General features: G+C 44.5%; 1 protein-coding gene across 5 annotated transcripts; it reads left to right on the plus strand.

Moving 5' to 3' along the window:
- The first annotated feature begins 387 nt into the window (after positions 1 to 387).
- On the plus strand, positions 388 to 27,979 carry LOC138789031 (transcription factor 20-like). 5 transcript variants are annotated; one of them, XM_069967543.1, is made up of 6 exons: positions 388 to 499; positions 5,566 to 10,945; positions 18,414 to 18,507; positions 21,677 to 21,726; positions 23,885 to 23,976; positions 27,411 to 27,979. In XM_069967543.1, the coding sequence occupies exons 2-5, from the start codon at positions 5,585 to 5,587 to the stop codon at positions 23,930 to 23,932; spliced, it is 5,553 nt and encodes a 1,850-aa protein (XP_069823644.1). In that variant the 5' UTR covers positions 388 to 499; positions 5,566 to 5,584; the 3' UTR covers positions 23,933 to 23,976; positions 27,411 to 27,979. The 5 variants fall into 5 exon arrangements, with proteins under 5 accessions (XP_069823644.1, XP_069823643.1, XP_069823646.1 ...); XM_069967542.1 differs by lacking the exon at positions 388 to 499 and adding an exon at positions 755 to 893; XM_069967541.1 differs by lacking the exon at positions 388 to 499 and adding an exon at positions 1,006 to 1,129.
- Positions 27,980 to 27,981: the final 2 nt, after the last annotated feature.

A 27,981-nucleotide genomic window follows, 5' to 3' on the forward strand; every position in this document is an offset into this window, starting at 1 on the left:
ACTAAGCTATAGTTACGACGTTATGAACTCCGACACAGTTAAATCTTTGCTCTGCTGTACTAACACAGCGTAAATGACGATGATGCTGGGAGTTCTGACCGTTCATTCTGTAGTATACTGCTCGTGCGCAGGGCATACATATACATATATATATATAATGTGTGAATAATGTGCGAATCGGGTTATTCTACGATTCGAGGAGTTATAAAGGAAGCAAAAAAACAAAGCAAAATTGGCTGCGTCCTCAAGGGGTTAATACTATATACATATTGTGCGTTGTCTGTGTGTACAGATCCCTGTGCGTCCACTCTCCCTTGTGTTATCAATAAAGCTCGGTGAAGAGAAAGGGGGGCGATCGAGCAGAAGATACGGGAAGTGACATCAGAGAATGGCCGGGATGTGAGGGTGAGACTAGAATGGAGTTTCTAGATCTCCCTCTGGAGTCAGTAATCTAGTCTGTCCAGTGTGGAGCAGCCTAGAATGGAGTTGCTGAAAGCAGGTACTACTACCCCCTCAGTTACCTCATAGCATAGCACTGGTCCTCAAGGTGGACAACTGCCTCCTCAGACTGTTTCACAGGATAAACAACTACCTCCAACCCCCCTCCCACGAAGACTGGTCCCCACCGAACGGACAACTACCCCCGTGAAGCTGCCCCCTAGTTACTTCACGGCACACACGTACAGCGCGCCGCTCCCCAGTCACCTCACAGCATCCCGCTCAATCCAGATAGACACACAGCGCGCGCAGGAATCCACACACACACGAGTCACGTGGTCGCGGGCGCCACGTGACAATGACGTCACGCCTCCTTCTGGCAACTCCACTCGCGCATCCACCGTGATGTGTGTGCAAGTGATGAGAAAGAGCTGAGGGCAGGGGAGGACTGGCAGGTAATACCGGGGAGCGAGGCGGCGGTGACCGTACCCGGGGGGGAGGGAGGTGGGCGGAGTGTGCGAGCGGCGGGGCCGCCTCTCTGCCGCGTTGTGTGTACACGGCCGAGACGTGAGCTCCGGCAAGGCTGCGCATCCATCTTTACTGACATCGTGACGGCAGGAGGAGCGGCCACGGCGGAGACTGAGGGAGAAAGGCGGGAGGTAGTCATGTGTGAGGCGGAAGAGGCACTGAGGTATCACAGGGGAGGAGGAGGCGGCATGTCTGAGGTATCACAGGGGAGGAAGTGGGCATTAGAATATGACAGGGAGAGGAGGGGGCACTGAGGGATCAGAGGGGAGAAGAAGGCACTGAGGTATCACTGGGGGAGGATGAGTCTCTGATGTATCAAAGGGGGAGGAGGAGGCACTGAGGTATCAGAGGGGAGAAGAAGGCACTGAGGTATCACTGGGGGAGGATGAGTCTCTGATGTATCAAAGGGGGAGGAGGAGGCACTGAGGTATCAGAGGGGAGAAGAAAGCACTTAGGTATCAGAGGGGAGAAGAAGGCACTGAGGTATCAGAGGGGAAGGAGGAGGCACTGAGGTATCACAGGGGAGAAGAAGGCACTGAGGTATCAGAGGGGAGAAGAAGGCACTGAGGTATCACAGGGGAGAAGAAGGCACTGAGGTATCACAGGGGAGAAGAAGGCACTGAGGTATCACAGGGGGAGGATGAGTCTCTGATGTATCAAAGGGGGAGGAGGAGGCACTGAGGGATCAGAGGGGGAGGAGGAGGCATTGAGGTATCAGAGGGGAGAAGAAGGCACTGAGGTATCAGAGAGGAAGGAGGGGGCATTAAGATATAACAGGAGAAGAAGGCACTGAGGTATCAGAGGGGAAGGAGGAGGCACTGAGGTATCACAGGGGAGAAGAAGGCACTGAGGTATCAGAGGGGAGAAGAAGGCACTGAGGTATCAGAGGGGAGAAGAAGGCACTGAGGTATCAGAGGGGAGAAGAAGGCACTGAGGTATCAGGGGGAGGATGAGTCTCTGAGGTATCAAAGGGGGAGGAGGAGGCACTGAGGGATCAGAGGGGGAGGAGTAGGCATTGAGGTATCAGAGGGCAGAACAAGGCACTGAGGTATCAGGGGAAGGAGGGGGCATTAAGATATAACAGGAGAAGAAGGCATCCCAGGGGAGAAGAAATCACTGAGGTATCACAGGGGGAGGAGGGGGCTTTAAGGTATCATAAGAAAAGGAGGCACAGGTATTTGGAAGGGGGCAGTGGGGTATCACAGGGGAAAATAAGGCACTGAGGTATCACAGGGGAGGAGGGGCACTGATGTATGAAAGGCAAGAAGGAGGAGTTAAGGTATCAGGGGGATGAGGCGCAGGTATTTGGGAGGGGAGGGTGCACTGTGGGAGCAGGGGACACTGAGGCATCACAGGGGAGAAGGCAGCAATAGGGTACCATGAGGAGATTGAGGCGGCATGTGTGAAATATCACAGGAGGAAGTAGACATTAAGGGTTAGACAGGAGGAGGGGGCACTGAAGGAATTACAGGTGGATGAGGAGGGGGCACTGAAGGAATTACAGGTGGATGAGGAGGGGGCACTGAAGAAATTACAGGTGGATGAGGAGGGGGCATTGAGGTATCACGGGAGAAAAGGGCACTGAAGTATCACTTAGGGCGAGGAGGGAGCACTGAGGTATCAGAAGGGAAAACGAAGGCACTGATGAGGTATTACGGGGAAGAGGAGGCACTTAGGTATTACATGGGAAAAGAGGGAGGTTTATGGGAAGTGTCAAAGGAGAGAGTAGGGATCCAGTCTTAGGTGTTACAGGGAGTGGGAGGCCTGTCTGAGGTGTTGTAAGAGGACGCTTCTCGTATTAGACTTTATTACAAAGCCAATACAAGCTGGATAGTTCGTGTGTCACTTCACTTCCATCCTTCATCGGCTGCACATCCCCTTTGACGTATGGTGGTGCCACCAACAAACAATGATTTTTAAACCTGTTAAAACCAGTGATTATCCCACCATTGGGTGTTTGCTTATTTGTTAACTGAACTGAGAGCCTATTACACTGTGAGGGTATCGATGTGTTTGGCCTGTAAATTTATGCTTTACGATGTATTAACTTAGCTTTTTAAAATTTTTAGCCTTATCCAATAGTCCAATGGACATCCATACTCTTTCGACCTTTAAAATAATAATAATAATAGGTTCTTTATTTATGTAACCATATCATATTACATTAGTATGTTTCTGGAGTACTCCCCCATATACACACACACACTAACGTGGAGAACATTCAGACACCATCCATATGTTGTCCTTAGTGGGATTAGAACCCAAGACGACAGTGCTACAAGGCAACACTGAGCCACCGTGCTTTCTTTCTGTATCATAATGCACTCCTGTGGACACATTTAGTGAATAAGTTGAAATCTTTCTGGGAATACGTGGTCAATGCATGGAAAAAAGACTGTGACTGGAGCTAAATCTATGGGATCCATCGTGCATCATATCCAGCAATGCATTTTTGGTTACTTGTAAACCCCTTTTATTTTTCTTCAAATAAAGTTTGGTTTTCTTACCTCAACATCGTACCTAACTTAGTAGTCTTGGCTCTACTGTTCTGTAACTGTGTTTTTAGTTTTATGTTAGTTATGTTAACAGTAAGTCTGGGAGGGTATATGGCACCTGAGGTGGTTGTTCTAGACTACATACATTGCTCACAGCTTAAATTGTATTGTGTGCGCAGCATAAATGCAAGTACAAAGGATAGGTTGGGCTGGACATCTTTGACATCTGTCTCAGTCAATAGCTGCAGAACAGGGAGGAAGTTAGATGCAGCCTCAACCAAGAGGAGGTCAGTGAAATGCAGCCCCAGGGAAAAGCATAGAGGAGGTCAATGAAATACAACTTCATCCAATAGTACAGATATCAGTGAGATGCGGTCTCAGCCAATGGCAAAGAGAGGTAGATCAGAGACATGCTGCTTCAGCCATTAGTACAGAGGAGGTCAGAGAGTTGCAGCTTTTTAGACAGCAGGGCATTAATGAGGTGCTGCTTTAACCAGTAGAAGAGAGTAGGGTGTCTGAGAGATGAAGCATCAGCCAATAATAAAGAGCAGGATGACTAGGCAACAAGAAAACTGACATCTCATGGAGGGGAGACTGTGTCGACTATTATAGTCCACCCCAAGGCATCTATGAAGTGGCCAGCTTAACCCTTTAAGGACATGGCCCATTTTCGTTTTTACGTTTTCGGTTTTTCCTCCTTGTGTTTAAAAGGTCATAGCACTTGCATTTTTCCACCTAGAAACCCACATGACCCCTTATTTCTTGCGTCACTAATTGTACTTTGCAATTACAGGCTGAATTTTTGCATAAAGTACACTGCGAAACCAGAAAAAAATTCAAAGTGTGGTGAAATTGAAAAAAAAAACGCATTTCTTTTATTTGGGGGAAATGTGTTTTTACGCCATTCGCCCTGGGGTAAAACTGACTTGTTATGCATGTTCCTCAAGTCGTTACGATTAAAACGATATATAACATGTATAACTTATATTGTATCTGATGGCCTGTAAAAAATTCAAACCGTTGTTAACCAATATACATTCCTTAAAATCGCTCCATTCCCAGGCTTATAGCGCTTTTATCCTTTGGTCTATGGGGCTGTGCGAGGTGTCATTTTTTGCGCCATGATGTGATCTTTCTATCGGTACCTTGATTGCGCATATACGACTTTTTGATCGCTTTTTATTACATTTTTTCTGGATTTGATGCGACCAAAAATGCGCAATTTTGCACTTTGGGATTTTTTTGCGCTGACGCCGTTTACCGTACGAGATCAGGAATGTGATTAATTAATAGTTCGGGCGATTACGCACGCGGCGATACCAAACATGTTTATTTATTTATTTATTTGTTTACTTTTATTTAAAACCTGGGAAAAGGGGGGTGATTCAGACTTTTATTAGGGGCGGGGGATTTTTACTATTAACAACACGTTTTTTTTTTTTTTTTACACATATACTAGAAGCCCCCCTAGGGGACTTCTAGTATATATACTTTGATCTCTCATAGAGATCTCTGCAGCATAGATATGCTGCAGAGATCCATGAGATCGGCACTCGTTTGCTTTCGGCTGCTGCAGCCGGAAACAAACGAGTGCCGAGCCGAGGACGGCGCCATCTTGGACGCGTCCCCGGCCGGCATCAGTAACGGAGATCGCTCCTCCGGGACAAGGTCCCGGAGGAGCGATCTCCCCCACTAGACACCAGGGAAACGTTGCCTCCGGTAATCGGAGGCAGCTGTCAACTTTGACAGCTGCCTCCGATTAGCTAATTAGCGGGCACGGCGATCGGACCGTGCCCGCTAATAGCGGCGGTCCCGGGCTACACGCGGCACCCGGGATCGCGGCACTTCAAAGCGGGGCCGCCGCACGGCCCCGCTTTGAAGTGCTAATGAGGACATAGGACGTACCGGTACGTCCTATGTCCTTAAGAGGTTAAAGAAGAATTATATACCCAAGCTTATTGGCTATTTAGAACTAGAATGTAAATTTCTGAAAGTGGCGGAATACACACACAGAAAATTATAGTATTTTTAAGAACTTGAATACTTGTGCATATTTCTTTATGATGACTGTAAAATTTAGTTTTGCCTTTTATTTGTATTGTAGAAAAGGAGAGCTTGGCACCATGCAGTCCTTCCGAGAGCAGAGCAACTATCATGGAAACCCTCCAAATTATTCACCAGAATCTCATGGAGCCTCAAGGCTGGAAGAACTCAGCCCCCGGCAACAGAGTCAAATATTTCAGAGTGGCTATGTAGGACGCAGAGACGGGACAGCCACTCCAACTCCTATAGCTGCAGGAGAAAATTCTAATCTACAGAATTTCCAAGGTTACCGCAAAGAGTCAGGTGAATACTTTTACCTAGGCAATAAAGAAGTAGGCACCCCAGGAGGGCAGACACAACAACGTCGACAAGTGCAAAGGTATGGTCCACCCCAAGGAAGCAGCAGTACCAGCAGCACAGCCTACAGCAGTCACTATGGGAGAGAGAGTCACCACAGCCAATTTGCGGGACAGCATTCTGCTTCAGCCACTCTTTCTCAATATGCACAGGATTTTCCTGGGTCCTTCTCTCCAGGTAGTGGACAGTATTCATCACATGTTTCTTCTCAGCAACTGAGACATCAACTTTATCAGTCACACCAACCTATCTCTCAAGCTAGTAACACTTCTGCATCCACAGGAGCCTCACATCTACAGCAGATTCAGCGTTCTGCCAATCTCAACTCTCCTTCTGGATATCCCCTTCGAGTGGGACAGTTTGGTCAGCATTATCATTCCTCACAAGGAGCATCATCCAGTTCCTTTGCTCCACAAAGGTTTGGCCAATCAGGAACAAATTATGAAGGCTACAGCCCTGGAGGAACTCCCTCTCCATATGAGAGTCATATATCTGGATCCTCATATGGAACTCAACAAGCATATAGTAGTTATACAAGCCAGCAATTAAAAAACTTTGAGGCAGCTAAAATGCCTCAAGGAGGGAGTCAAGGACAACAGCAGAATCCTTCTCATTTAATGCAGTTCTCAAACTCTGCTAAGTTACTTTCTCAAAACCAGACTGGACAATACAATCAATCTGATGTTCCTGTACGATCGCCTATGCAGTTCCAGCAGAACTTTAGCCCAATCTCCAATCCTTCTCCAGCTGCTTCCGTAGTACAGTCTCCAAGTTGCAGCTCCACGCCATCGCCACTGATGACCAGTGGTGAAAGTATTCCGGGTGGTCAAGGAAATGTGCCACTTCAGTCCAGGAACCGTGTATTGCCAATAATGTCGCAGTTAAGTCCTAACACTCAGATAACAAGTTTTAAAGGTTATAACGTAGAAAGTCCACAGGAAAAACGTTTATCAGATGCAGGTCTGAGTAGTCTTAATGCACTCAGCAGCCAGGTTGCCAACATACCTAATACAGTTCATCATATGTTGCTTTCTGATGCTTTAACCACTCACAAGAAAGGTGGGAAACGGACTTCTCGAAAAACTGACAGCTGTGCCAACTCTGAAACCTCATCCCAAGCTGAAGAACAACTGAAATCGCCAATGGCAGAGTCATTGGATGGCAGCTGTTCTAGTAGTTTAGGTGATCCAGGTGAAAGGGTACGACAGCTAAGTGGCCAGAGCACAAGCTCGGAAGCCGGTTATAAGGGGCCTCCTTCAGAAAAACCACCTTCACCTGTCCAAACTTGGCAAAATGAAGCTTCAGGAAAGGCTACCATTCAAGACATTGATACAGTGTCAGAGCCAGCAGAAACCTATCAGGAAATTTCCAAGCCCAGTGAAAAGGCAGTCGGAGTTATTGTCTCCACTGAAACTGTAACAAATAGATCAGAGAAATTAGTTGACGAGACAGTGATTAGTACTGATGATGATCCATCACCAGAGCCTGAACTGCATGAAGCATTAAAAGAGGAAGCTGCAAAGACTTGTCCAAATGACCAGAATGGAGAACCTAATATGGTTGATGCTGGCTCTGCTACAGTAGGTAATGTTCCTGTGATAGAAATTGACAACTCCCCTGTTGGAGCTGGATTTGGATCATCTATTTCTCAAAATACTTCCACGTCCCAACAGCCTAAAAATTCAGATACAGAAACTTTTGGAGCACAGAGTGAAAGAAAAACAGGTAGAAATGATAAGTATCCAAGCCTTTTGCAAGAAGTCCTTCAAGGGCACCATCAACAAGAAAGAAGATACGTAAGAAATGTACAAGAGCAACCTCCAGTTACTGAAAGCCCTGAGGTACCATTGAGGCCCAATGTTCTCATGAGCCAAACCAATGAACAACCTAATCGCAGCATGCTTGGAAAGACTTTAGCACCACATTTAGATTCCTCACACTGGGGACCGTGGGATAGGAAACCCACATCAGATGTAAAACAGATAAATTTGGCAGATTATGCTAACACCAGGAAGTTTGAAGGAGAACCTCCGGCTCCCTGCCATGAATCCAGTAGCGGTCCCTCAGAAAGAAGATCTGTCATCTGTGACATCTCCCCACTTAGGCAGCTCGTGCGGGATCCAGCTACCTCTCATCATGTTTCATCTAGTCAGGAAAGATTACATGATGGCAGAGCTGGACAGTCTGTCATTTTGCCTAGTGGAATGTTATCTTTGGAAAAGTCAAATAACCAAAGTGGAGCTGCTAAGCCCGAAGATACAGATTCCTCAAAGATGATCAGAAAACGAACAGGAGAGCAGTGTATCCCATACAGCTCCAAAGAGTCCTCGAGAGGAAATGCAAGTCCTCGATCCATGACGTTTGAATCCAATCAAGAATATAGCGGTCACAGTCGTTCAACTAATCCCAAAAGAGGAGGTGGGAGAGTAGGTTCTCGAGGAAGATTACCTGCACAACCTCAAGATCTCACTGATAAGTTAAAAATATCTCCGGGAAGAAGTCGTGGCTCAACAGAGATTCATCATATGACTCCAACAATGAGTCTTTCAGAACGAGCAAGTAGAGAGGCTTTGTACTCTGCATTTTTTCAGAATGCTGATCACTCTGCCCTTGCTTACCATGCTACCTCAAGAGCAAGTTCTTATGGGGAGCCTCATCCATCGTTTACATCTCTGCATTACAAAAGGCAGATGTATCAGCAAGAGGAATACAAAGAGTGGTTAGGAAGCTCTGCGCAAGCTATACTTTCAGCATCACAGCATCGTCAGGATTTACAGAGAAAGAGTCCAAGACAGGAGTCCTTTCATGTCCGAAGTCCTGGTAGGAGTGAAAGTGAAGGGTTAGCCTATGGCCAGCAAGGTTCATATCATGAACCCAGCAACATAGACTTCAGCCGCCAAATGCGTATGAGTGAAAGTACGTCTTCTACTTTAACAGCTGGGGACTTCAAACGAAATAGTCAAAAAACTTTTCCAGGAGATTCTGTAGCCTGGCACTTAGGAAGACAGTCTTCTCCTGCGAAAAAATCGGGATCTGCAGCAAGTGCAAATCAAAAGGCATTCAGTCCTATTAGGGATCCTGAAACACATGGTCATAGGCCAGGTGAACCAACAGAATTTTCTAAAGCTGGGTGTAATGCTCGTCGTCCTTCAGTACCTGAGGAAGCATCGCACCATAACCCCTTAATTATGAGAAGGAAAGTGCGTTCTTTTATTTCACCCATTCCAAGCAAGAAGCAAATGCCTGATGATAAAGCCCGTCCTGGTAATACCACTTCAAAAGAAGGTTCTGACAGGATACTTGCATCACACATTCGATCACCGAGAAATGAAAATGAATTTTTGTCTGTGACAGAAGAGCAGTCCAAATCTGCTTCTGAGCAGAGGAGCCCCACAGCAGTGACTCTTTCAAGTCCAGCCAAGATAAAAATTCTCCCTCCCCGCAAAGGAAGGGGTCTAAAGTTAGAAGCCATAGTGCAGAAAATTACATCTCCTAATGTCCGGCGAAGTACAGCGCCAAGTAGCTCAGAGAGTGTTGTTGATTCTGTTACACTTGATGATATATTATCTCTCAGAGGTCGGCAATCTGAAGCTGGCAGTGGTTCTATGGAGGAGACAGCGAAAAGGACAGTGGATGCTGTGCCACATAGTTCTAACAATGATGATATAAAAATTCTGAACTTTTCATTAAAGTCCTTTGAAGCTTGGCCTGTGATGCCTAATGATGACAAACAGATTAAAAAAGAAATTGATGAACAATTTACAGAAACCAAAGACCTCCCGCAATCTGTACCTTTAAAGCAACAAGCATCCAACCATTATTTGGAAACAAGGGGAAACTCTCCAGCCTTAGAACAGAAATGTTCTTTGCCACAACCTCAACCTCGTGAAATGCCTGAAAAAGAGAAGGTTGCTAATGCACTGTTCCCTGTTACCCCCAAGCCAGCTGTAATACCTCCAAAAGGATACTTTCCATCTGGAAAAAAGAAAGGTCGTCCCATTGGTAGTGTCAACAAGCAAAAAAAGCAGCAGCTTCAGCAACAGCAACTTCAACAACAGCAGCAGAAGCAGAATGTACAGCTAGAAGACCAGCAGCAGCTTCAGTCTCCTATTACAACAGACATGGCACCTCTTCCTCCACCGCAACACACGCCACCAGTATCAGAGCTGGAAATAGAGGCTGAACCTAAACCAAAAAGGAGGCGAAGGGAACGAAGGAAGCAACCTGGAACCACAAGGCGGAGGAGAGGTAAGCAAGTGGCTCCTATAGTGGCTCCCATAGAACCGGAGATCAAATTAAAGTACGCCAGTCAAACGCTTGACAAAACAGAGACCAAACCCAAATCCTTTTTCCCATATATCCTTGTGGAAAACAAGGAGGAGTTAGGCTTATCCTGTGTCATTATCAACGCTGAGGAGGAAGAACAAAGATGGAGAAAAATAACTTCTACACAGAAGGATCAAAGATCTCCACAACCTTCTGAAAGTAAAGCTCTTCCAGTCTCAAGTTTTATGCTACAGGGGCCAGCTGTAACAGAATCTGCAACAGTCGGACACCTTGTCTGCTGTTTCTGTGGAAAATGGGCAAACTACAAGAATCTCGGTGACCTGTTTGGTCCTTTTTATACACAGGAATATGCATCTACTCTATCCAAAAACCCACCACCCAAAAAGTTATCAGAAACACCTAAAAAAGTAAAAGTTCGACATAAAGACACATTGGGTGGTTCTAAGAGTGACTCTGATGAAGAGGAAGAAGAGCCAGAGCAGGCCAGGGAACAACGCAGTTTGTCTGCACACCCCCGCTACAAACGCCGAAATCGTTCTGGAGACTGTACTTCCTCAAGACATGCTGTACCTTCTCGTAGGATTACCACTGATTCTAATGAACTGATCTCTTTGGACGCTAGTGGGTCAGTCAATGCAGATGGAGTCCCTGACCAAGGATATCAGATCCCCCAGCTACCTCTTGACAGCAATGAATTCTGGACACATGAGGCATGTGTCCTTTGGGCCAATGGTGTCTACTTTGTTTGTGGACGATTGTATGGACTGCAGGAGGCTTGTGATGTTGCCAGAGAAATGGTAAGTCTTTTTGTCTGTTTTAAGGTTAGCATTACAAAAAAAAAAAAATTTCTCCTGTTGTGTTATATTGTAATAGTTCTGACTATTCTACACATACGATGAAGTGATACAAAATAATGCATATTTTGCATTCAATCAGTGACTTACTTTTGTATCATGACAACCATGGGGGCCTGGAGAAGGTCTCGGGCTGCCATGACAATGGATCATCTCCCCGGAATCGGGATCCGATCTACCCTCGAATCAGTTTTTACACCCGCATAAAACTATTAAAATAGCATTGGAGATCGATCTGTGCCAGCTATTGAAGGCAACTGCTGAAAATAGCTTGTAGCCATGAGGTACGAGGTCGAACTCTTGGCCTGCTTCACACTGCCAAGATGTAACTGGTGCATGAAGGGGTTAAACAAGTTTTACAACAATCCTACAGCCTGGCTATCTTCATCACTCCCATAGATAGTGGAAATATCTGCTACCTGTAAAGTCCCATTGGGAGTCCTGTTTCCCCCTGCAATCAAACACTTATTCCCTATCCTATGGTGGTAAAATACCTTTAAGTAGGCTACAAGCTTCTAAATCCAGTCAGCTGAGTGTCGCAAATAAGGCTTACATTGAGTGAGACCTCCTACGGGAGCAAGGATACATATATAACTTTCCACTTGTACTAAATTGTGCTTAGTGCCATTGAAGTAAATACCGCTGAATTGCATTACCTCACTCAACCTGAGGACAAGGGTAGTGCTGTTTTTGCAATAAAGTAGCTGTGCTTTCTGTAATACTCAATAACCACTTTAACTTGTTCAAGTTGTTAACAAAATCTTTCTTCACACTTGAATTCACAGATGAAGTTTGTAAAGGTTTCATTGTATTTGACAAGTCAAATATATATAAAATACATATTTTACTTGTTTAGGCAAGTAAAATAGAAACCTGAACCAGAATAGTAAATTGGAAGTAATATTAAATATAGAAAGTACCACAATTTCTTAGCTTTTCAGAAATGCAAACAGCCATTGATCGCCTCCTCGCTATTTATAAATTCTTTATAAAAATCAATCAAGGATTCTCCTGTATGTGCTCCAGCAGATTAGTTTTTACCCTCTCCTCCCCACCGCTTGTATCTGGTTGTAAGGTAAATGACCACACAGCGGCACACCTAATAAGATTATCCGTTTAGTTTTTTTTGCTTATTATAGAGAAGACCAGAGTGTGTTACAGTACCCATAGCTGTATGAGTAAACAAGACTCGCTAAGCTTCTTCCAAGATAATTCTTCATTTGTAAAGTAGCCTTGGGCAAATGTTAAAAAGAAGGGGGGGGGGGGTTGTGGGAACATTATACAGAAGTTATACTTGCTCATCCTGGTGCCACTGCTAACAGCCACCCGCTGGTCTCTTGCATCTCCCAGGGCTGTGAGAACGCTACATCGCACAAAATTGTCTGCTTAGCCAATCAGTGGCCAAGGCGGAGCAACTCTGCAGTCACTGACTGGCTGAGCAGGTTGTTCATTGTTCATGCCAGGTCATGACGAAACAGTAACCTGAGTGATTCAGGAGAGTGGAAACAGACAGTGAACAGTGGTGCTGCGGGGCACCGGGCAGGTAAGTATAACTTCATTCTTATCTTACCACCACCACCTGCCCTCCCTAGAATTTTACCTTTGCCCAGGGGTACTCCTTTAAAATCTGTGGTGGTCTCAGAGCTTTGACCTCCACATATCATTAAGTAATCTAGGATATCCTAGTAATTTCCAAACCACTGCAGACTCTGCAAGGAAGTTCGGAAAAGTGCTTACAAAGTCATATGGGGATTTACTGAACATTTTAAAGCTCACATGCTCTCACAATGCTTGGTTTTGTTATATTAACCCTTGAGAATGCTAACAATGTGATATTTAGTGAGGTACCTGCTGTCGTTGAATCCCTGAAAGCCCCCTACATGGTACACAGCTGTTTCTCATTGTTTTCACAGCATTACTCACACCCGGACTTCCTTTTCCGTACACAGGGCAGCACCTACTCCTCTGCCATACCATGATGCGGTGGAACAGACTGGCACTGTGTTGGGGAATGATTTACAGTACATTACTATAAATGCCAAGGTGGGGGGGGGAGAGGGTCATAAAAAGGTAAAGAACAGAAGCAGTGCAAGGAATACGGTGCTAAATTACAAAAGCAGCCATTGTCTAAGCAGTGACCAGCAGCAGCAGCAGCAAGGGACAGCTGCCCAGAGATGAAGTTCTTGATTTAACTTGGGAACAATGTGGACCCTTTGGAGGAGGCAGAGGCTGAAGATGGTACAATCAGCCCTGCTTCTTCTCTGCACTTAGCACTAGCTATGTCTTACCCTCGTTACAGTTTACAATGTTCTGAATCACGTACGTTATTATGCTAGGGCTACATGGTACCCGGTCATGTGACCAGGAGCCACTGTTTTCATTGTGTGACTCCATCATTCATACTTTGTTACCCACAAGTGACTCCATCCATTTGTATGAGTGACTGGGAATAATTGAGTTGCCCTAGCCTTAAATGGAAGGACGTTGTTTGAAATGACAGTGACCTTTAAGGGTTATCCAGGTCATAGCTTCTTCCAAATAGTTAAGCCACCCCTGTCCTCAGGTGTGCATGGTATTCCCATGCAGCTCCATTCATGTCAGCGGAACTAAGCTGCAATACCGCACACAAACTGAGGACAAGAATGGCAATGTTTATGGAAGAAAGCAGCCATGTTTTTCTAATCCTACACTTTTAAAGGAGAGGTCCGGCGAAATTTTTTATTAGGGTACCTTCACATGTACCGGATCTGCAGCGGATGTTACGCTGCGAGTTAGCAGCGAAATTCGCTGCGGATCCAGTACTGTGCATTTGAATGGGTCCCATACACGCAGCAGATCCGCTGCGTGTATGGGACCCGGCCCTTTTAACTCCCGCACTGTTGGCCGAAAACCCGCCCGCAGCCCCGGCCCCCCGTCTGCCCGCCCGCACCGCGCAGCCCCAGCCCCGAGCATACATTACCTGCTCGCTGGCTTGATTCAGGCGCCCAGCTGCCCTCGCTCCTCTTCAGCCAATCAGTGCACAGCAGCCCTGATTGGCTGAAGAGGAGAGAGGGGAGCCGGGAGCCTGGATCAAGCCGCGGCGCCGAGCAGGTAATGTATGCGCTGTGCGGGCTGCGGGCGGGCAGGTTTTCGGCCGGCGGCGCGGGAGTTAAAGGGGCCGGGTCCCATACACGCAGCGGATCCGCTGCATGAATGGGACCCATTCAAATGCACAGTACTGGATCCGCAGTGGATTTCGCTGCTAACTCGCAGCGTAAAATCCGCTGCGGATCCGGTACGTGTAAAGGCACCCTTAAAGTATTGTATTGTCCCCCAAAAGATATACACTTATATGGGAAATGCTTATAAAGTGTTTTTTTCCCTGCACTTGCTACTGCATCAAGGCTTCACTTGCTGGATAACATGGTGATGTCACGACCCGACTCCCAGAGCTGTGCGGGCTGTGGCTGCTGGAGAGGATGATGGCAGAGGGATGCTCAGTGTCCCTCAGTGTCCCCCTGCCATCATCCTCTCCAGCAGCCACAACCTTCACAGCTCTGGGAGTCGGGTCGTGACATCACCATGTTATCCAGGAAGTGACATCACCATGTTATCCAGGAAGTGACATCACCATGTTATCCAGGAAGTGACATCACCATGTTATCCAGGAAGTGAAGCCTTGATGCAGTAGTAAGTACAGGGAAAAAAGCACTTTATAAGCATTTCCCGTAATAAGTGTATATTGGGGATTTGTATAACTTTTGGGGGGCAATACAATACTTTAATAACAAATTTCCCCAGACTTCTCCCTTAACTTTATTTTGCTGAATGTTACAATTACAACAAATGTGTGCCAATTTTATTTTTACACCTTTTGCACAGTTCCCATGCCATCACTTTGTTGCACATTTATAGGAGGATGAATAAATTGCATACTGCCGGCTTTGTAAATGAACAGCACATATACCGCTAGGGTTAATAGAAAGCGTTGGAATCTTAGTTTTCATACATAATAAGCTGACGTTCCTGTTCTGTAGAGATCAGTTCTCAGCAGTCTCCTCATTATCATCACAAGCAGGAATGCAGGGAAAGCTCACATCCTATTATTAAGCTGGAGGCCGATAACACAGGATCTACCAGTGACAACAGGTAATGTTTAAAGCTCACGTTATGTCCTCCGTGGACAATGAACTCTGCACAGGTAACAAAGCATGCCCACAACAGCCTCGCTTAGAAGAATACTAATTAAAAAAAGAATTATAATAGAGCAAATAAACGTATATGTGTCCAGGAATGCCTGAACCTGTTAACCACTTAGGGAATGATCTTCTAAGAGTCATAACTTTTTTTTTTTTTAGTGTGCCCTATAAGGGCCTTTATTTTTAATTTTTTGGGGGAGACACCAGTTGTGCATGTCATTATACTGGAGGGTATACAGAACCACTGACTCTGCTGCATGTCACTATACTGGAGGGGATACAGGACCAGAAACTCTGCTGTGTGTCATTATACTGCAGGGGATACAGGACCACTCAAATGAAGTCTGTGAATGTGAACCATTTGGGTGCTCTGGCTCTAACAATATCAGACTACTACTCGTCTCCGGTAAATTCTTACAGTGTGAATTGGAGCCAACGTGCATTTAATTTGCAACACTTAAACAATAGTGAAAATGATAAAGAAGCAGGAGATTGACTCACTTGTTGCTGTCTTCATATTTTATTCATTTTCTTTTTGTTCGTTATTTCGACTGAGGAGGCTTAGGAGGTCTGCATCCACGGAGTTGGTGTGGGTCCCGTCTGCCACGCGACGTTTTGAGGGCGTGTCCCTCTTACTCATGCGCATGGACCTTGGGGAACCTTGGCTCTCCAGTTGTAGTTTTGCAACAGCTGGGGAGCCAAGGTTCCCTACGCCAATCTGTAAAGCACCTGTATCTGTATATACAGCGACCATGATACTAGAGTCATTTTTCTAAATTATTTCTATTTCGAATTTGGTGACGGAATATCTTACTGGAGGTGTTACTGCTGTTGTCTCCGCTGCTGAGTGGAGATGATCGAACCTCGGGAAATCCTAGGTTTGATCGAAGTCGAACATTCACAAACCTGCCGCATTAGATTGCTGATGCCTGCGTGGTCCGTGGGGAAGGAGGAGGAGAGTGCCCGGGTACCTAGGTAATAGGCTGAATCCTGGAATTCCAGTCAGTACCCGGGCACTCTCCTCCTTCCCCACGGACCGGTAAAGCATCAGCAATCTAATGCGGCAGGTTCATGAATGTTTGAGTTCCCGAGGTTCGATCAACTCTACTGCTGAGGGTACCTGTGCATTAGGAGACGGCACCATAGAATCACATTACACTGGGTGTCACACTGGAGATAGATCAGGAAGCTTCGCCTCCTAATTCACAGGTACAGACAGCAGGGAGCGGAGACAACGGCGCCTCCTCAGGTACAGACAGCAGGGAGCGGAGACAACGGCGCCTCCTCAGGTACAGACAGCAGGGAGCGGAGACAACGACGCCTCCACAATCACTTATCTTATATGTTCTATACCAGCAGGTATACCCCGGGTGCAGGAGAGCCTAGCTACACCTCTGACAGGACCAATTACTCTGCTGCATGTCATTATACTGGAGGGGATACAGAATGGAGCGATCTAATTCTGAGCCTTGTGTAAAATGTTGGTTTGGATCCAGCAGAAAAAGGAAGTGTCACTGTCATGTTTGTTTTTGTTTTGTTTTTTTTTTTTTTTTGCAAAAATCAATAGTACAGGCGATTTTACCAAACTTTGTAATTGGGCTTATTAGGCAAATATGCCATTATCTGCATTCAAAAGACTTTCCCCAGGTCCCCCCCCTCCTCTCTCATTCACTGCTCATTATCAGGAAATCTCTACTCTTTTACATCAGTAGAGCCCTGTCTAACCTATGGAGCGTGAGGGGGAGGAGGGAGATTAGTCGCCAGCAGATTCACCCCTCCCCTCTCCATAGAAAACCATGAAGACGGGGGTGAGAGCTTCAAACTGCTTTTTCATGATAAAAATTCATTTTTCGCCAAATAAACCCAATTACAACGTTTCTTAAAATCGCCTGTACTATTGATTTCTGCTAAATAAATTTCAACGACAGTGACACTAAGATTACACAGGAAGGCTGAGTGACACAGACACTGACCAGTAGATGTTACACGTTTTTTTGTCTCACTACCAAGTGGTTTAATTCTTTGACTCTTCAAAGTTTCATCTCTATTTGGGGAAAAAATAAAAAACTGCAATCCTCTCACGTTCTTTACCATTTATCAGTCCCATTTTGTGCACGTTAGTCACATCAAATGTATATGTCCTCCAGCTGTCAGAGGCAGGCTGAGCCGCAGCAGAATGCTTCCTTTTTGCATGACTGATGTACAGGGAAGCAGGGTAGGGAGGAGGCATGCCGCCGTGTTTTGCCCTACCTCTCTGACTTACAGCCACGTTATTTGAAGATTGTAAAGAGCAGCTCCTTGTGTAATCCTGTTGTCAGCTGCCGAAATATCCATCAAGCCTAGGGTTCTCGGTATGAATTGGACTGTCGCCTTCTAGCTACTTGGGCACTATGCCTATCACCCCAACAGTGCAGTATTGTATGGGGGAGAAGGGTCCAGGACCAGGATGATGCCAGTACGCGGGACCATCAAATGCAATGTAGAAAGCAGTGTAAAAAGATTGGCCATAGTCTCAGCACTGCTTTAAATTTTTCTGCATTGTTAAATAGAATAAAAGAAATTTGTTATATAAAACAAATAGTAGAGGTGATGATGATGAAAGTAAGAAGCCCTTGTTCAGATCATGGAGGATTATGGGTGTTGCAGTAGCAGAAGAACATTTTGCAGCTCCTAAACTTCATGCATAGACGGACATCTTTCTAACCTGTATACTTCTTACCATGTCTGGTTCCGGGGTCTGCCTTTCTTCTGGGGCCAGTATTATGGTTAAAGTTTTATTCCAGTGGGATGGGAAGTCAATGGGGCAGGGCCTAAAGCATCAGTGCCTCGCTCCCCATCTCTCTTCTTTATCGGCACACCCCTGGGGGGGATGGAGGCAGGGAGAGAGGCGCTGCAGGCCTAGGGCACGGATGCTATAGCCCCTGCTCCATTCACTCCCCGCTCCACCAGAGTAAAACTTGTTAGATTACTGATTGCTGCTAAAGTTGGATGCAGTTTTCGGGAGTCCTCGAAAACATGGATACAGCTATGCCACTTACTTATAGTTTGCTCAACTCTACTGGGAACTACTGATACGGAGCACAAAGTGTGTGCAGGTTTAATGTATGTAATGTTTATTTAGCTAGTTTCTACTATAGTGAGTATTGGCACAACAGACAGATGTCTAACTATGCGTTTTTGTTTGTTCTCGATGGAATGAATTTAACTTATCACGCTTGTACTTTCTTGCCTAGATCTGTGCTCACTGCCAGGAGCCTGGAGCCACCCTAGGCTGCTTCAATAAGGGTTGTGTCTGCTGCTATCACTTCCCATGTGCCATGGAATCAGGTAAGGGCAGGACTACTTACAAGCATATTACTTTACGTGGCTTTTCTGTAAAAAAAATAAATATAAAAATGCATATTAGGATTTGTATGTTGTAGCTGCAGCTCATAGTTTATAGTCAATTATTTGTTGTTTTTAAAGGGATTGTCTTGAGTGGTACTCAAGCAAAAATGTTTTTCATTCAAATCACTTGTTGTCAGAAAGTTATATAGTTTTGTAATTTACTTCTATTTAAAAATAACAAGCCTTCCAGTACTTATCAACTGCTGTATGTCCTGCAGGAAGTGGTGTATTGTTTCCAGTCTGACACAGTACTCTCTGCTGCCACCTCTGTTCTTGTCAGGAACTGTCCAGAGCAGAAGAGGTTTTCTATAGGGATTGGCTGCTGCTCTGGACAGTTCCTGACACGGACAGAGGTGGCAGCAGAGAGCACTGTGTCAGACTGGAAACAATACACCACTTCCTGCAGGACATACAGCAGTTGATAAGTACTGAAAGGCTTGTTATTTTTAAATAGAAGTAAATTACAAAACTATAACTTCCTGCAGGACATACAGCAGCTGATAAGTACTGAAAGATAAGTTTTATTTATTTTATTTTTTTTAAATAAAAGTAAATTATAAATCTATATTCCATTCTGAAACCAGTTGATTTGAAAGGAAAACATATTCGCTGGAGTATCCCTGTAAGTTATGCCACCAATGTCTAGTTGGTGAGGATCCACCCAAGCCTCCCCCACCAGCCTGTACCATGGAGCAGCTTTAAAGCTGATCTATAAATCGGTTGTATTGGTATGGATTGTTACATCTAGGTCCAGCTTAACAAAGCAATAACACAAGCTAAGGATAATTCAGTATACGCAGGACACAATCCCTCATTGTTACTGGTTATATTGCTATCCTGATTAAGGTGGATAGGTTTCTTTTACCTCTTTTATTTTTTGCTGTGTTTATTTCCCTATTCACCAAAACAGTAAAACCCTTTGTAAGAACTGTATCACAATGCTGTTTTTCTTGGAAGACTTTCTAGATCCCTTTCCTAGAACTACTTCTTTAAAGAAAAAAAGAAGTTTGTAGTTGACTGTGCCAATAACTGCATGTGTTAACGTGCAGGTCTGCAGCACTTCCTAACATTGCCTTAGGGTACTATTATGTGTCCCGATAGGGGCCCGATAATAACTGTAAACGAGCACCGATCTGGTAGATCGGTGCTCGTTTACTGGGCCTATTACGTGGCCCGATAATCATTTAACAAGGGCTGCATGGACATCGTTACCGATGTCCTTGCAGCCCTTGCTAAACTACATACATTACCTATCCATGGTCCAGGGCTCCTCTTGCGGTCCACTTCTCCCCGAGTCCCGCGCGCTGCAGCTTCAGAGCAGCCTGTCTTAGCTGACAGGCCGCTCAGCCAATAACTGGTCGCTGCGGTCCTTGCCAGTGATTGGCTGAGCAGCCTGTCAGCTAAGACAGGCCGCTCTGAAGCTGCAGCGCACGGGACCCGGGGAGAAGCAGAGCACAGGAGGAGCCCTGGACCATGGATAGGTAATGTATGCACTTTGCAAATCGTCAGCCGCCGTCCGTGCACCGCTATTATACGTAGCGAGGACAATTATAGGTCCAAACCTATATCAGCAATCAACCGATTATCGTTCCGTGTAATAGTACCCTTAGTCTCACATCGTCCTGCAGGATTATTTAGCCTTGTTTATAGCCCGCAGCGAGAAGTCAAACCGCTTCAGCCTGGTGGTTATCGCACATAATGATATTCAGATGGTGGAAAAAAGGCTAAAGAATCATCAGTCTGGTGTATGGACAGATGTGGTAGAACTTCAGTATAGGTAGTACAGCCTAATGACCGGCCACTGAGTAGTCCTCAGAACTAGAATTGAGTCAAAAGTTGGGTGATAGAGCCCTTTCAGTGCTCTTTAAGTGAAGCACTTCGTTTGATCTGCACTCCGCTCATCAAGCCACCGGCCTTTCAGCGCTGCTCCGCTCCCTGACGCTCCACCCCAGGTGTCGGGGAAAGGCTGCATCCAAACCTTGGAAACTGGTAGAAGTTCCACCAGGGGGAGCTCACCACAGCACACTCGTACAGCACAGCAGGGACAGCGCACAGTATGGCGGCTTCCAGCCACCAGAGGGAGCTCACCACATCACATTTGTACAGCATAGCAGGGACAGCGCACAGTATGTCGGTTTCCGGCAACCAGGGGGATTTCATCACGCACATTCGTACAGCACAGCAGGGACAGTGTATGGTAGGGTGGCAGATGACAGGATAACGGAAGACTGTGTGCAGCTCTACATCTGGCGGTAGGGGACAACAGGGATGGTGGCAGGCGACGGGCCTCTTGATGCCTTGCCTGCACATTTACAAGTGACGGCTGCGGAAGGGAACATCGGGTTGGCGGCAGGTGACAGTCTTCATGTCCTGCATGCAGCTGCTCTGCAACGTACGGTAAAGATAGAGGACAATGGCGGCGGGCTAAAAAGAATGACAGTTATGTGCCCTGGTGTTTTGTTCGGCGGGCATGCTTCCACACCAAAACTTTGCTGGGTATTTCGGGGGAGGCCTAATAGTTAGCAATTCAGCAAAACCTCTACTAGGTCTTATTTTCAGGAAAACAGGGTCTACTGTATAATATATATATTTATTTATTTCTTGTAGCTATATATATACACCGGCCAGATTACTGCTTTTAGAGTAGAGTGGTGGTTGGTAACCTAGACAATGAGCTGTAAGTAATTAGAGGGAAAGAACAGCATATCGGGGGAGGAGACAAGGTTGGTAAATAAATTTATAACTATATTAGATGAGATTTGAAAACACCTTTAAAAGCATTTTCAAATACCAGACAAACCCTTTAATTGAGATTTAATGGCCCTGACACACTATGAATGGTTTCTAATAGAGAAGCTAAAAACAAATAAAAGTAAAGTCACACGTGGCAGACTGGTCACAGATATTTCTGCAATTTATTTGAATGAGTTTGCATAAATCCATCTGCTAGCTGCCGAATCAACCTCATTCACATGGATAGAATTGATTTTTATTTGCAGAAATGTCTGAGGGAAAAAAATCAGCCGCTTGTTACATCCCTGCAAACCAGACAGAAAAGTCTCACTGCCATCGGCCGCTTCTTTAATTCTGTTCACTTTTTATGTTGCAGCATGTTTACTAAATGAAGAAAACTTCTCTGTACGGTGCCCCAAGCACAAGGTAAGGAAGCATTGAAGGCCGGACTGCAGAGTATTGCTGGGAGCAGACTGTATAGTCACTGACTCCACCCCCAGACTGCAGAGTATTACTGAGAGGGGATAGTAAAGTCACTGACTCCACCCCCAGGCTGCAGAGTATTGCTGAGAGGGGACAGTAAAGTCACTGACTCCACCCCCAGGCTGCAGAGTATTACTAGGAGTGGACTGTATAGTCACTGAATCCACCCCCAGACTGCAGAGTATTACTGGGAGCGGACTGTATAGTCACTGACTCCACTCCCAGACTGCAGAGTATTACTGGGAGCGGACTGTATAGTCACTGACTCCACCCCCAGACTGCAGAGTATTACTGGGAGAGGACTGTAAAGTCACTGACTCCACCCCCAGACTGCAGAGTATTACTGGGAGCGGACTGTATAGTCACTGAATCCACCCCCAGACTGCAGAGTATTACTAGGAGTGGACTGTATAGTCACTGAATCCACCCCCAGACTGCAGAGTATTACTAGGAGTGGACTGTATAGTCACTGAATCCACCCCCAGACTGCAGAGTATTACTGGGAGGGGACTGTATAGTCACTGACTCCACCCCCAGACTGCAGAGTATTACTGGGAGAGGACTGTATAGTCACTGACTCCACCCCCAGACTGCAGAGTATTACTGGGAGAGGACTGTAAAGTCACTGACTCCACCCCCAGACTGCAGAGTATTGCTGGGAGGGGACTGTAAAGTCACTGAAAAATTTTCAGATCAGCGATGTGAACTGTAAACCAAATCTTCAGCTTTACTTGCAGAAGACCCATAAAATCAACAGGACATCAACATGGTATAAGTCAGGGTGATCACCTTAAATGCGCTGGAGTGCAGTCTGGGGTTATACCACAATGTCCTGTTGATTTTATGGGTCTCCTGTAAAGATTTGGTTTACTGTTCACATCGCTGATCCAAAGTTTTTCCTGTGATATTTGCTGAGGGTGGATGGTGCGGAACGTAACGCTGGCTGTCCGTACTGACTCCACTGTATGTCATTGTCAGTGCATTTCTCATCACTTCTTTCAGCATTGGATGGCCATGTTGTTTATACATCTTAGGCTTGGTTCACACTTCGGGAGCACCGTCATAGGTCAGGTTACTATGCAGGATCTGAGCAGACAAGAAAATCTTGCATAATAAAGAGACACCAGATAGGTAACCCAACAGACTCCACGGAAGTCATCCATACTGATCTGTTGTTGTTGAATCGACTGACTGTTCCGTTTTCTGCCACTGAACAGACTCTGCACCAGGGGCGCAGACACAAGTGTGAACCAATCTTAATAAAAATGGTACCTAGCAGGGATCACTAGCAGGGGAGGACAATGCCACTAATGTATTCAGCCAGTGCAGATGCGCAGGGGTCTTGAGGATAAGGAAATTTGCTGGTGTCAGAATGTTATACAGATTTGAAAATTGCTTCTATTAAAAAAAAATATATATATATCCAGTCTTCAAGTACTTATCAGCTGCTGTATGTCCTGCAGGAAGTGGTGTATTCTTCCCAGTCTGACACAGTGCTCTTTGCTGCCACCTCTGTCCATGACAGCAGGAGAGGTTTTCTATGGGAATTTGCTGCTGCTCTGGACAGTTCCTGACATGGACAGAGGTGGCAGCAGAGAGCACTGTGTCAGACTGGGAAGAATACACCACTTCCTGCAGGACATGCAGCAGCTGAGGCTTTGAAATAGAAGTAATTTACAAATCTATATAACTCTGTTCACATCCATATTTGTAAGTTTTGTTCAGTCATAGTAGCAATACAATTAAACTGACTATATGGCGGATCCATCACACAGTAGATACCAGTTGTGTCTGCTTGATTCCATTGACTTAAACTTGTGGTGTCTCGATGTGCCAGAAAAAACGTCATGATGCTCTGCTATTAGTTCTGACAAGTATGACTTAGTCTGGTGATGTGATATGCGGCTACAGATACAGATGTGAACAGAGGCAAAACAAATTTTTCTGTTGCATTTTAGATTATCCTTTGCATTATATGTAGAGATGTGTATTCTAGTTATAGTTTTTTATAGTACTTTTAAAGTACATTTCTCTTTTAGTAGACTTCATGTTTGTACTATGTTTTTGAGTTCTCTCCTTTCCTTTTCTTTTCTTTTCTTAGACCAAGACAATAAAGAGTGTGTCAGCAGAACAACCGGAACTGGGCTGACAGGGGAAATTTGGCTGAAATTTGGAGATAAAAGTCAAGCACAGGTGAGTACTGGGTTAGTGGGATTCATTCTGCAAAGAGTTTCTAGTCTGAAAACTTGGCATTTGACCGTTTAGGGCAGTGATGGCTAACCTTGACACTCCAGCTGTTGCAAAACTACAACTCCCATCATGCCTGGGCAGCCAAAGCCATATCTTTGGTTGTTCAGGTGTGATGGGAATTGTAGTTTTGCAACAGCTGGAGTGTCAAGGTTAGCCATCACTGGTTTAGGGAGTCCTGGAAAGGCTGTTCCCATGTTTTCCTGGCAGCCCTAAGTCGGGATCCTACTTCTTCAGCCGCGGGGAATCAAATGCCAAGCGTTCAGGTTCGAATAACATTGCCGAACCCAAACATTTTGACAGATCTTCTCAACTTTAGCCCTAGACATTGAGCTTTTGCAGCTACATACATGAAATGCTTTGCATTTTTACATAACTATAACTTAGCACCTTTTTGACAACCTCCACATCCTGTGATTTACAAGTTAGGTCTGTACAGACAGAAACAGAACTCTGTTCTGACTACTTATCTGACACAGAGGAACCAAAATTGTGGGGGTGGGGTCAGTAAGGGGTTAATAGGGTGGGAATCCGTGCAAGGTTTGTAAACATTGGGGCAGATTTACTATTGCAAATTTGCTGGAATTTACACCAAAAAACTACATACATGACATGAATTCTAGCCTTTTACATGGGACAATTATCAGTTTGGTGTATTGCTAGAAACACTCCTGCGGCCTATAATCGGCCTGTGTAAAAGCGACACCAATTGGCCCGAGGATGGGAAAACACCCGATTCTCGGTTAATCAGGTCTTTAGAGCAGGATTTTAAATTTATTGTTGCCTGCCACACCTCGTCCTGTGTAAACAGGGTTATGTGCAGCCGGCAACAATAAAAGGAAACTGACAGCACAGATATGTATATAGGATATACTGTACATATAGGATATGTATATAGGATATACTGTACATATAGGATATGTTTATAGGATATAGTGTACATATAGGATATGTCTATAGGCTATACTGTACATATAGGATATATATATATAGAATATACTGTACATATAGTATATACTGTACATATAGGATATGTATATAGGATATAGTGTACATATAGGATATGTATATAGGATATACTGTACATATAGAATATGTATATAGGATATACTGTACATATAGGATATGTCTATAGGCTATACTGTACATATACGAGATATAGATAGATTATACTGTACATATAGGATATGTATATAGGATATACTGTACATATAGGATATGTCTATAGGCTATACTGTACATATAGGATATATATATAGAATATACTGTACATATAGGATATGCATATAGGGTATACTGTACATATAGAAGATATAGATAGATTATACTGTACATATAGGATATATATATATATATAGAATATATTGTACATATAGGATATATATATAATATACTGTACATATAGGATATGTATATATCTGTGCTGTCAGTTTGAAGATCACAAGCAGCAGTCTGTACTTACCATCCTCACTGCTTGTGATCCGGCACGTCTCTTCCAGTCTGGCCGCCTATATCTTCAGAGTCCGCCTCCTCTGGCTGTAATTTATTCTGAAGGAGGCGGGGCCTGAAGATTCAGTCGGCGGTCGTTCTGGAAGAGACATAAGCTTTTCCTTATATCGTTTGCGCATCCCAGGCCCCTCGATTTATTGTGCTGTGTAAAGGCCCTGCAAAGTAGCATCAATCTCAATGATTGGCGCTTGTTTGCGACCCCAGCAGCCGACAAATTGCGGTGTGTAAAAGGACCCTAAGAGTTAACTCTGCACAATAAAAATGGCTTTAGAATCAGTAAACATTTTAAAGTAAGTAAGCCAACTAAGGGCTCTAAAAGACTGTACTTGGCCAATTACTGGCCGTTCATATTTTGATTACCTCTGCGCTCATATTCTTCATCTCAACAGGTTTCTCCTGCTATTAGAATAGGTTCATCAGGATAATAATTAAAGGTCTTATCCAGGCTATAAAAATTCATGACCTATCCTTCAGCAATGCACCGAGGATTTCACTGCATTGAGCGCTTTAAGCGGCAGCCGGCAGTGTTATCATTTGGCTGGTCTCCCTGAGATCAGCGATCTGTTTCTCTTATGACCCATGCTTAGGCCATCAATATCCCATCATGGGGGTCTGACTCCAGGCTTCACTGACGATCAGCTGTTAATATGTTTCTTTGTTTGTTTTTTCTTGTATCCGTTTAACCCTTTATATGATCTCAGCTCGCTGAATAATTTAGGCTATTGTGCTTCAGGTGCATTCTACATTCTGCTTTTCCACGAAAAAGAAATGATGTTTGAAGCATTCTTGGAGCAGTTCTAGGAACTTCATATTATGAAATGTTTTGGCTTTTTTGCTTATTTATGGTTATTTTCTTGCTTTCTGCTATATCATAAATCGGACGCATGTTGCTGTCTAGTCCAGTGGGTCTCTCATGTTAGTCGGCTGACCATTTTACATTTCTGTTAATAGAATTGTATGACTTACCCATTGTGGAGTTCGTATACAGAGCTCCAAGCCCCTTGCTTCCCTTTATACAACCGTTTTCCCTTGTCCATCCACGCTGTTACTATGGGAAGCAAGCAGCCAGTTTGCCAACTGTGAAATTGTAGACTATGTCACCTAAATTTTCTTTTATCAGATGCTAAAACTTGTTTCTTTTATTCTAATCTGTTTCTATTTTCTAATGTTTTTATTTCCCTTTTTCTACATCGTTATGGAGGTTGTCATATTGCCTGGGCTGTTATTAGCATCATTCAGTGACATGTTTTACAGCAAGGCTCATGGACATATACGTCAATAGACATACTCCGCCCCCTTGAGATGAATGTTAAACAATACTGAGCGCGCTCTGTGACCTTTTGAAAAGGTCATTCCACAGGGAGCTTCTATTGTCTCCTCTACCTACTGGTGTCACATGACACTGCAATGCTGTACAGATCACTTTACAGCAGCCTAATCTTATCACCGCAGACACAACAGAAAGTCTCAGCTTAGTTTTAGCCCCAGTGGTGAGATTAAAAACTGCAAGATCCCAGGATTATTTTATAACATAAATTAAAAAAAAATATATATAAAATTTTATTTTATATTATGTCCATGTCAGGAAGTGCCCAGAGCAGGAGAGTTTTTTTATAGGTATTTGCTGCTGCTCTGGACAGTTCCTGACATGGACTGAGGTGGCAGCAGAGAGCACTATGTTAGACTGGAAAGAATACACCACTTCCTGCAGGACATACAGCAGCTTATAAGTACTGGAAGACTGGAGATTTTTGAATCAAAGTAATTTGCAATTCTATATAACTTTCTGACACCAGTTGATTAAAAAATAAATAAATAAATTACTAGAGTTCCCCTTTAAATGTAATTTATGTCTGTTTTCTGTCTTTCAGGTAAAGCTTTTGAAACAAATGGGATCATCACACCGCGTCCACTAAAAACCGTGTTCTCCAGTTGAATGGATGGACATTGCCTTCTCTTGGGATTCATCCCACTAAGCTAAAACATTTCCATCAAGAGTGGCATCAAGGGACCTGATCTCATGGTCCGCAGAACAGTCTTCATCCTGTAACCCGGGAGAGCGGCTGTGTCATTTAACGGGGGAAGTATTAAACTAAATATATAAATATATTTTTAATCTGAAAAGGAAAGGCGCAAAAATCTTTTTATGGTTCAGATTAAATGTCATTTTAAAAAAAACTATATACGGAAAAAAACAAAGACTTTTAAAAAAGTTTTAAAAATATTTTGCTCATTCTTTGACCGTCGCTCAACATGATGCAGAGTTGATTTCTTTACCCACCTAACCTCTATTCTTTGAAAGATGAATATTCAGCTGTCGAACACATAAACGGATTTAAAGTTTGTACACGCCCTATGGATTCCGTGCGGCAAGCTGCAGTGTTAGCAGCCCCCTTTATGTAAATCTTGTATAAAATAAAACACTCTGGCCAGAATTTAACC

Source organism: Dendropsophus ebraccatus, chromosome 4 (assembly GCF_027789765.1).
Source record: "Dendropsophus ebraccatus isolate aDenEbr1 chromosome 4, aDenEbr1.pat, whole genome shotgun sequence".
Lineage (NCBI taxonomy): Eukaryota > Metazoa > Chordata > Amphibia > Anura > Hylidae > Dendropsophus > Dendropsophus ebraccatus.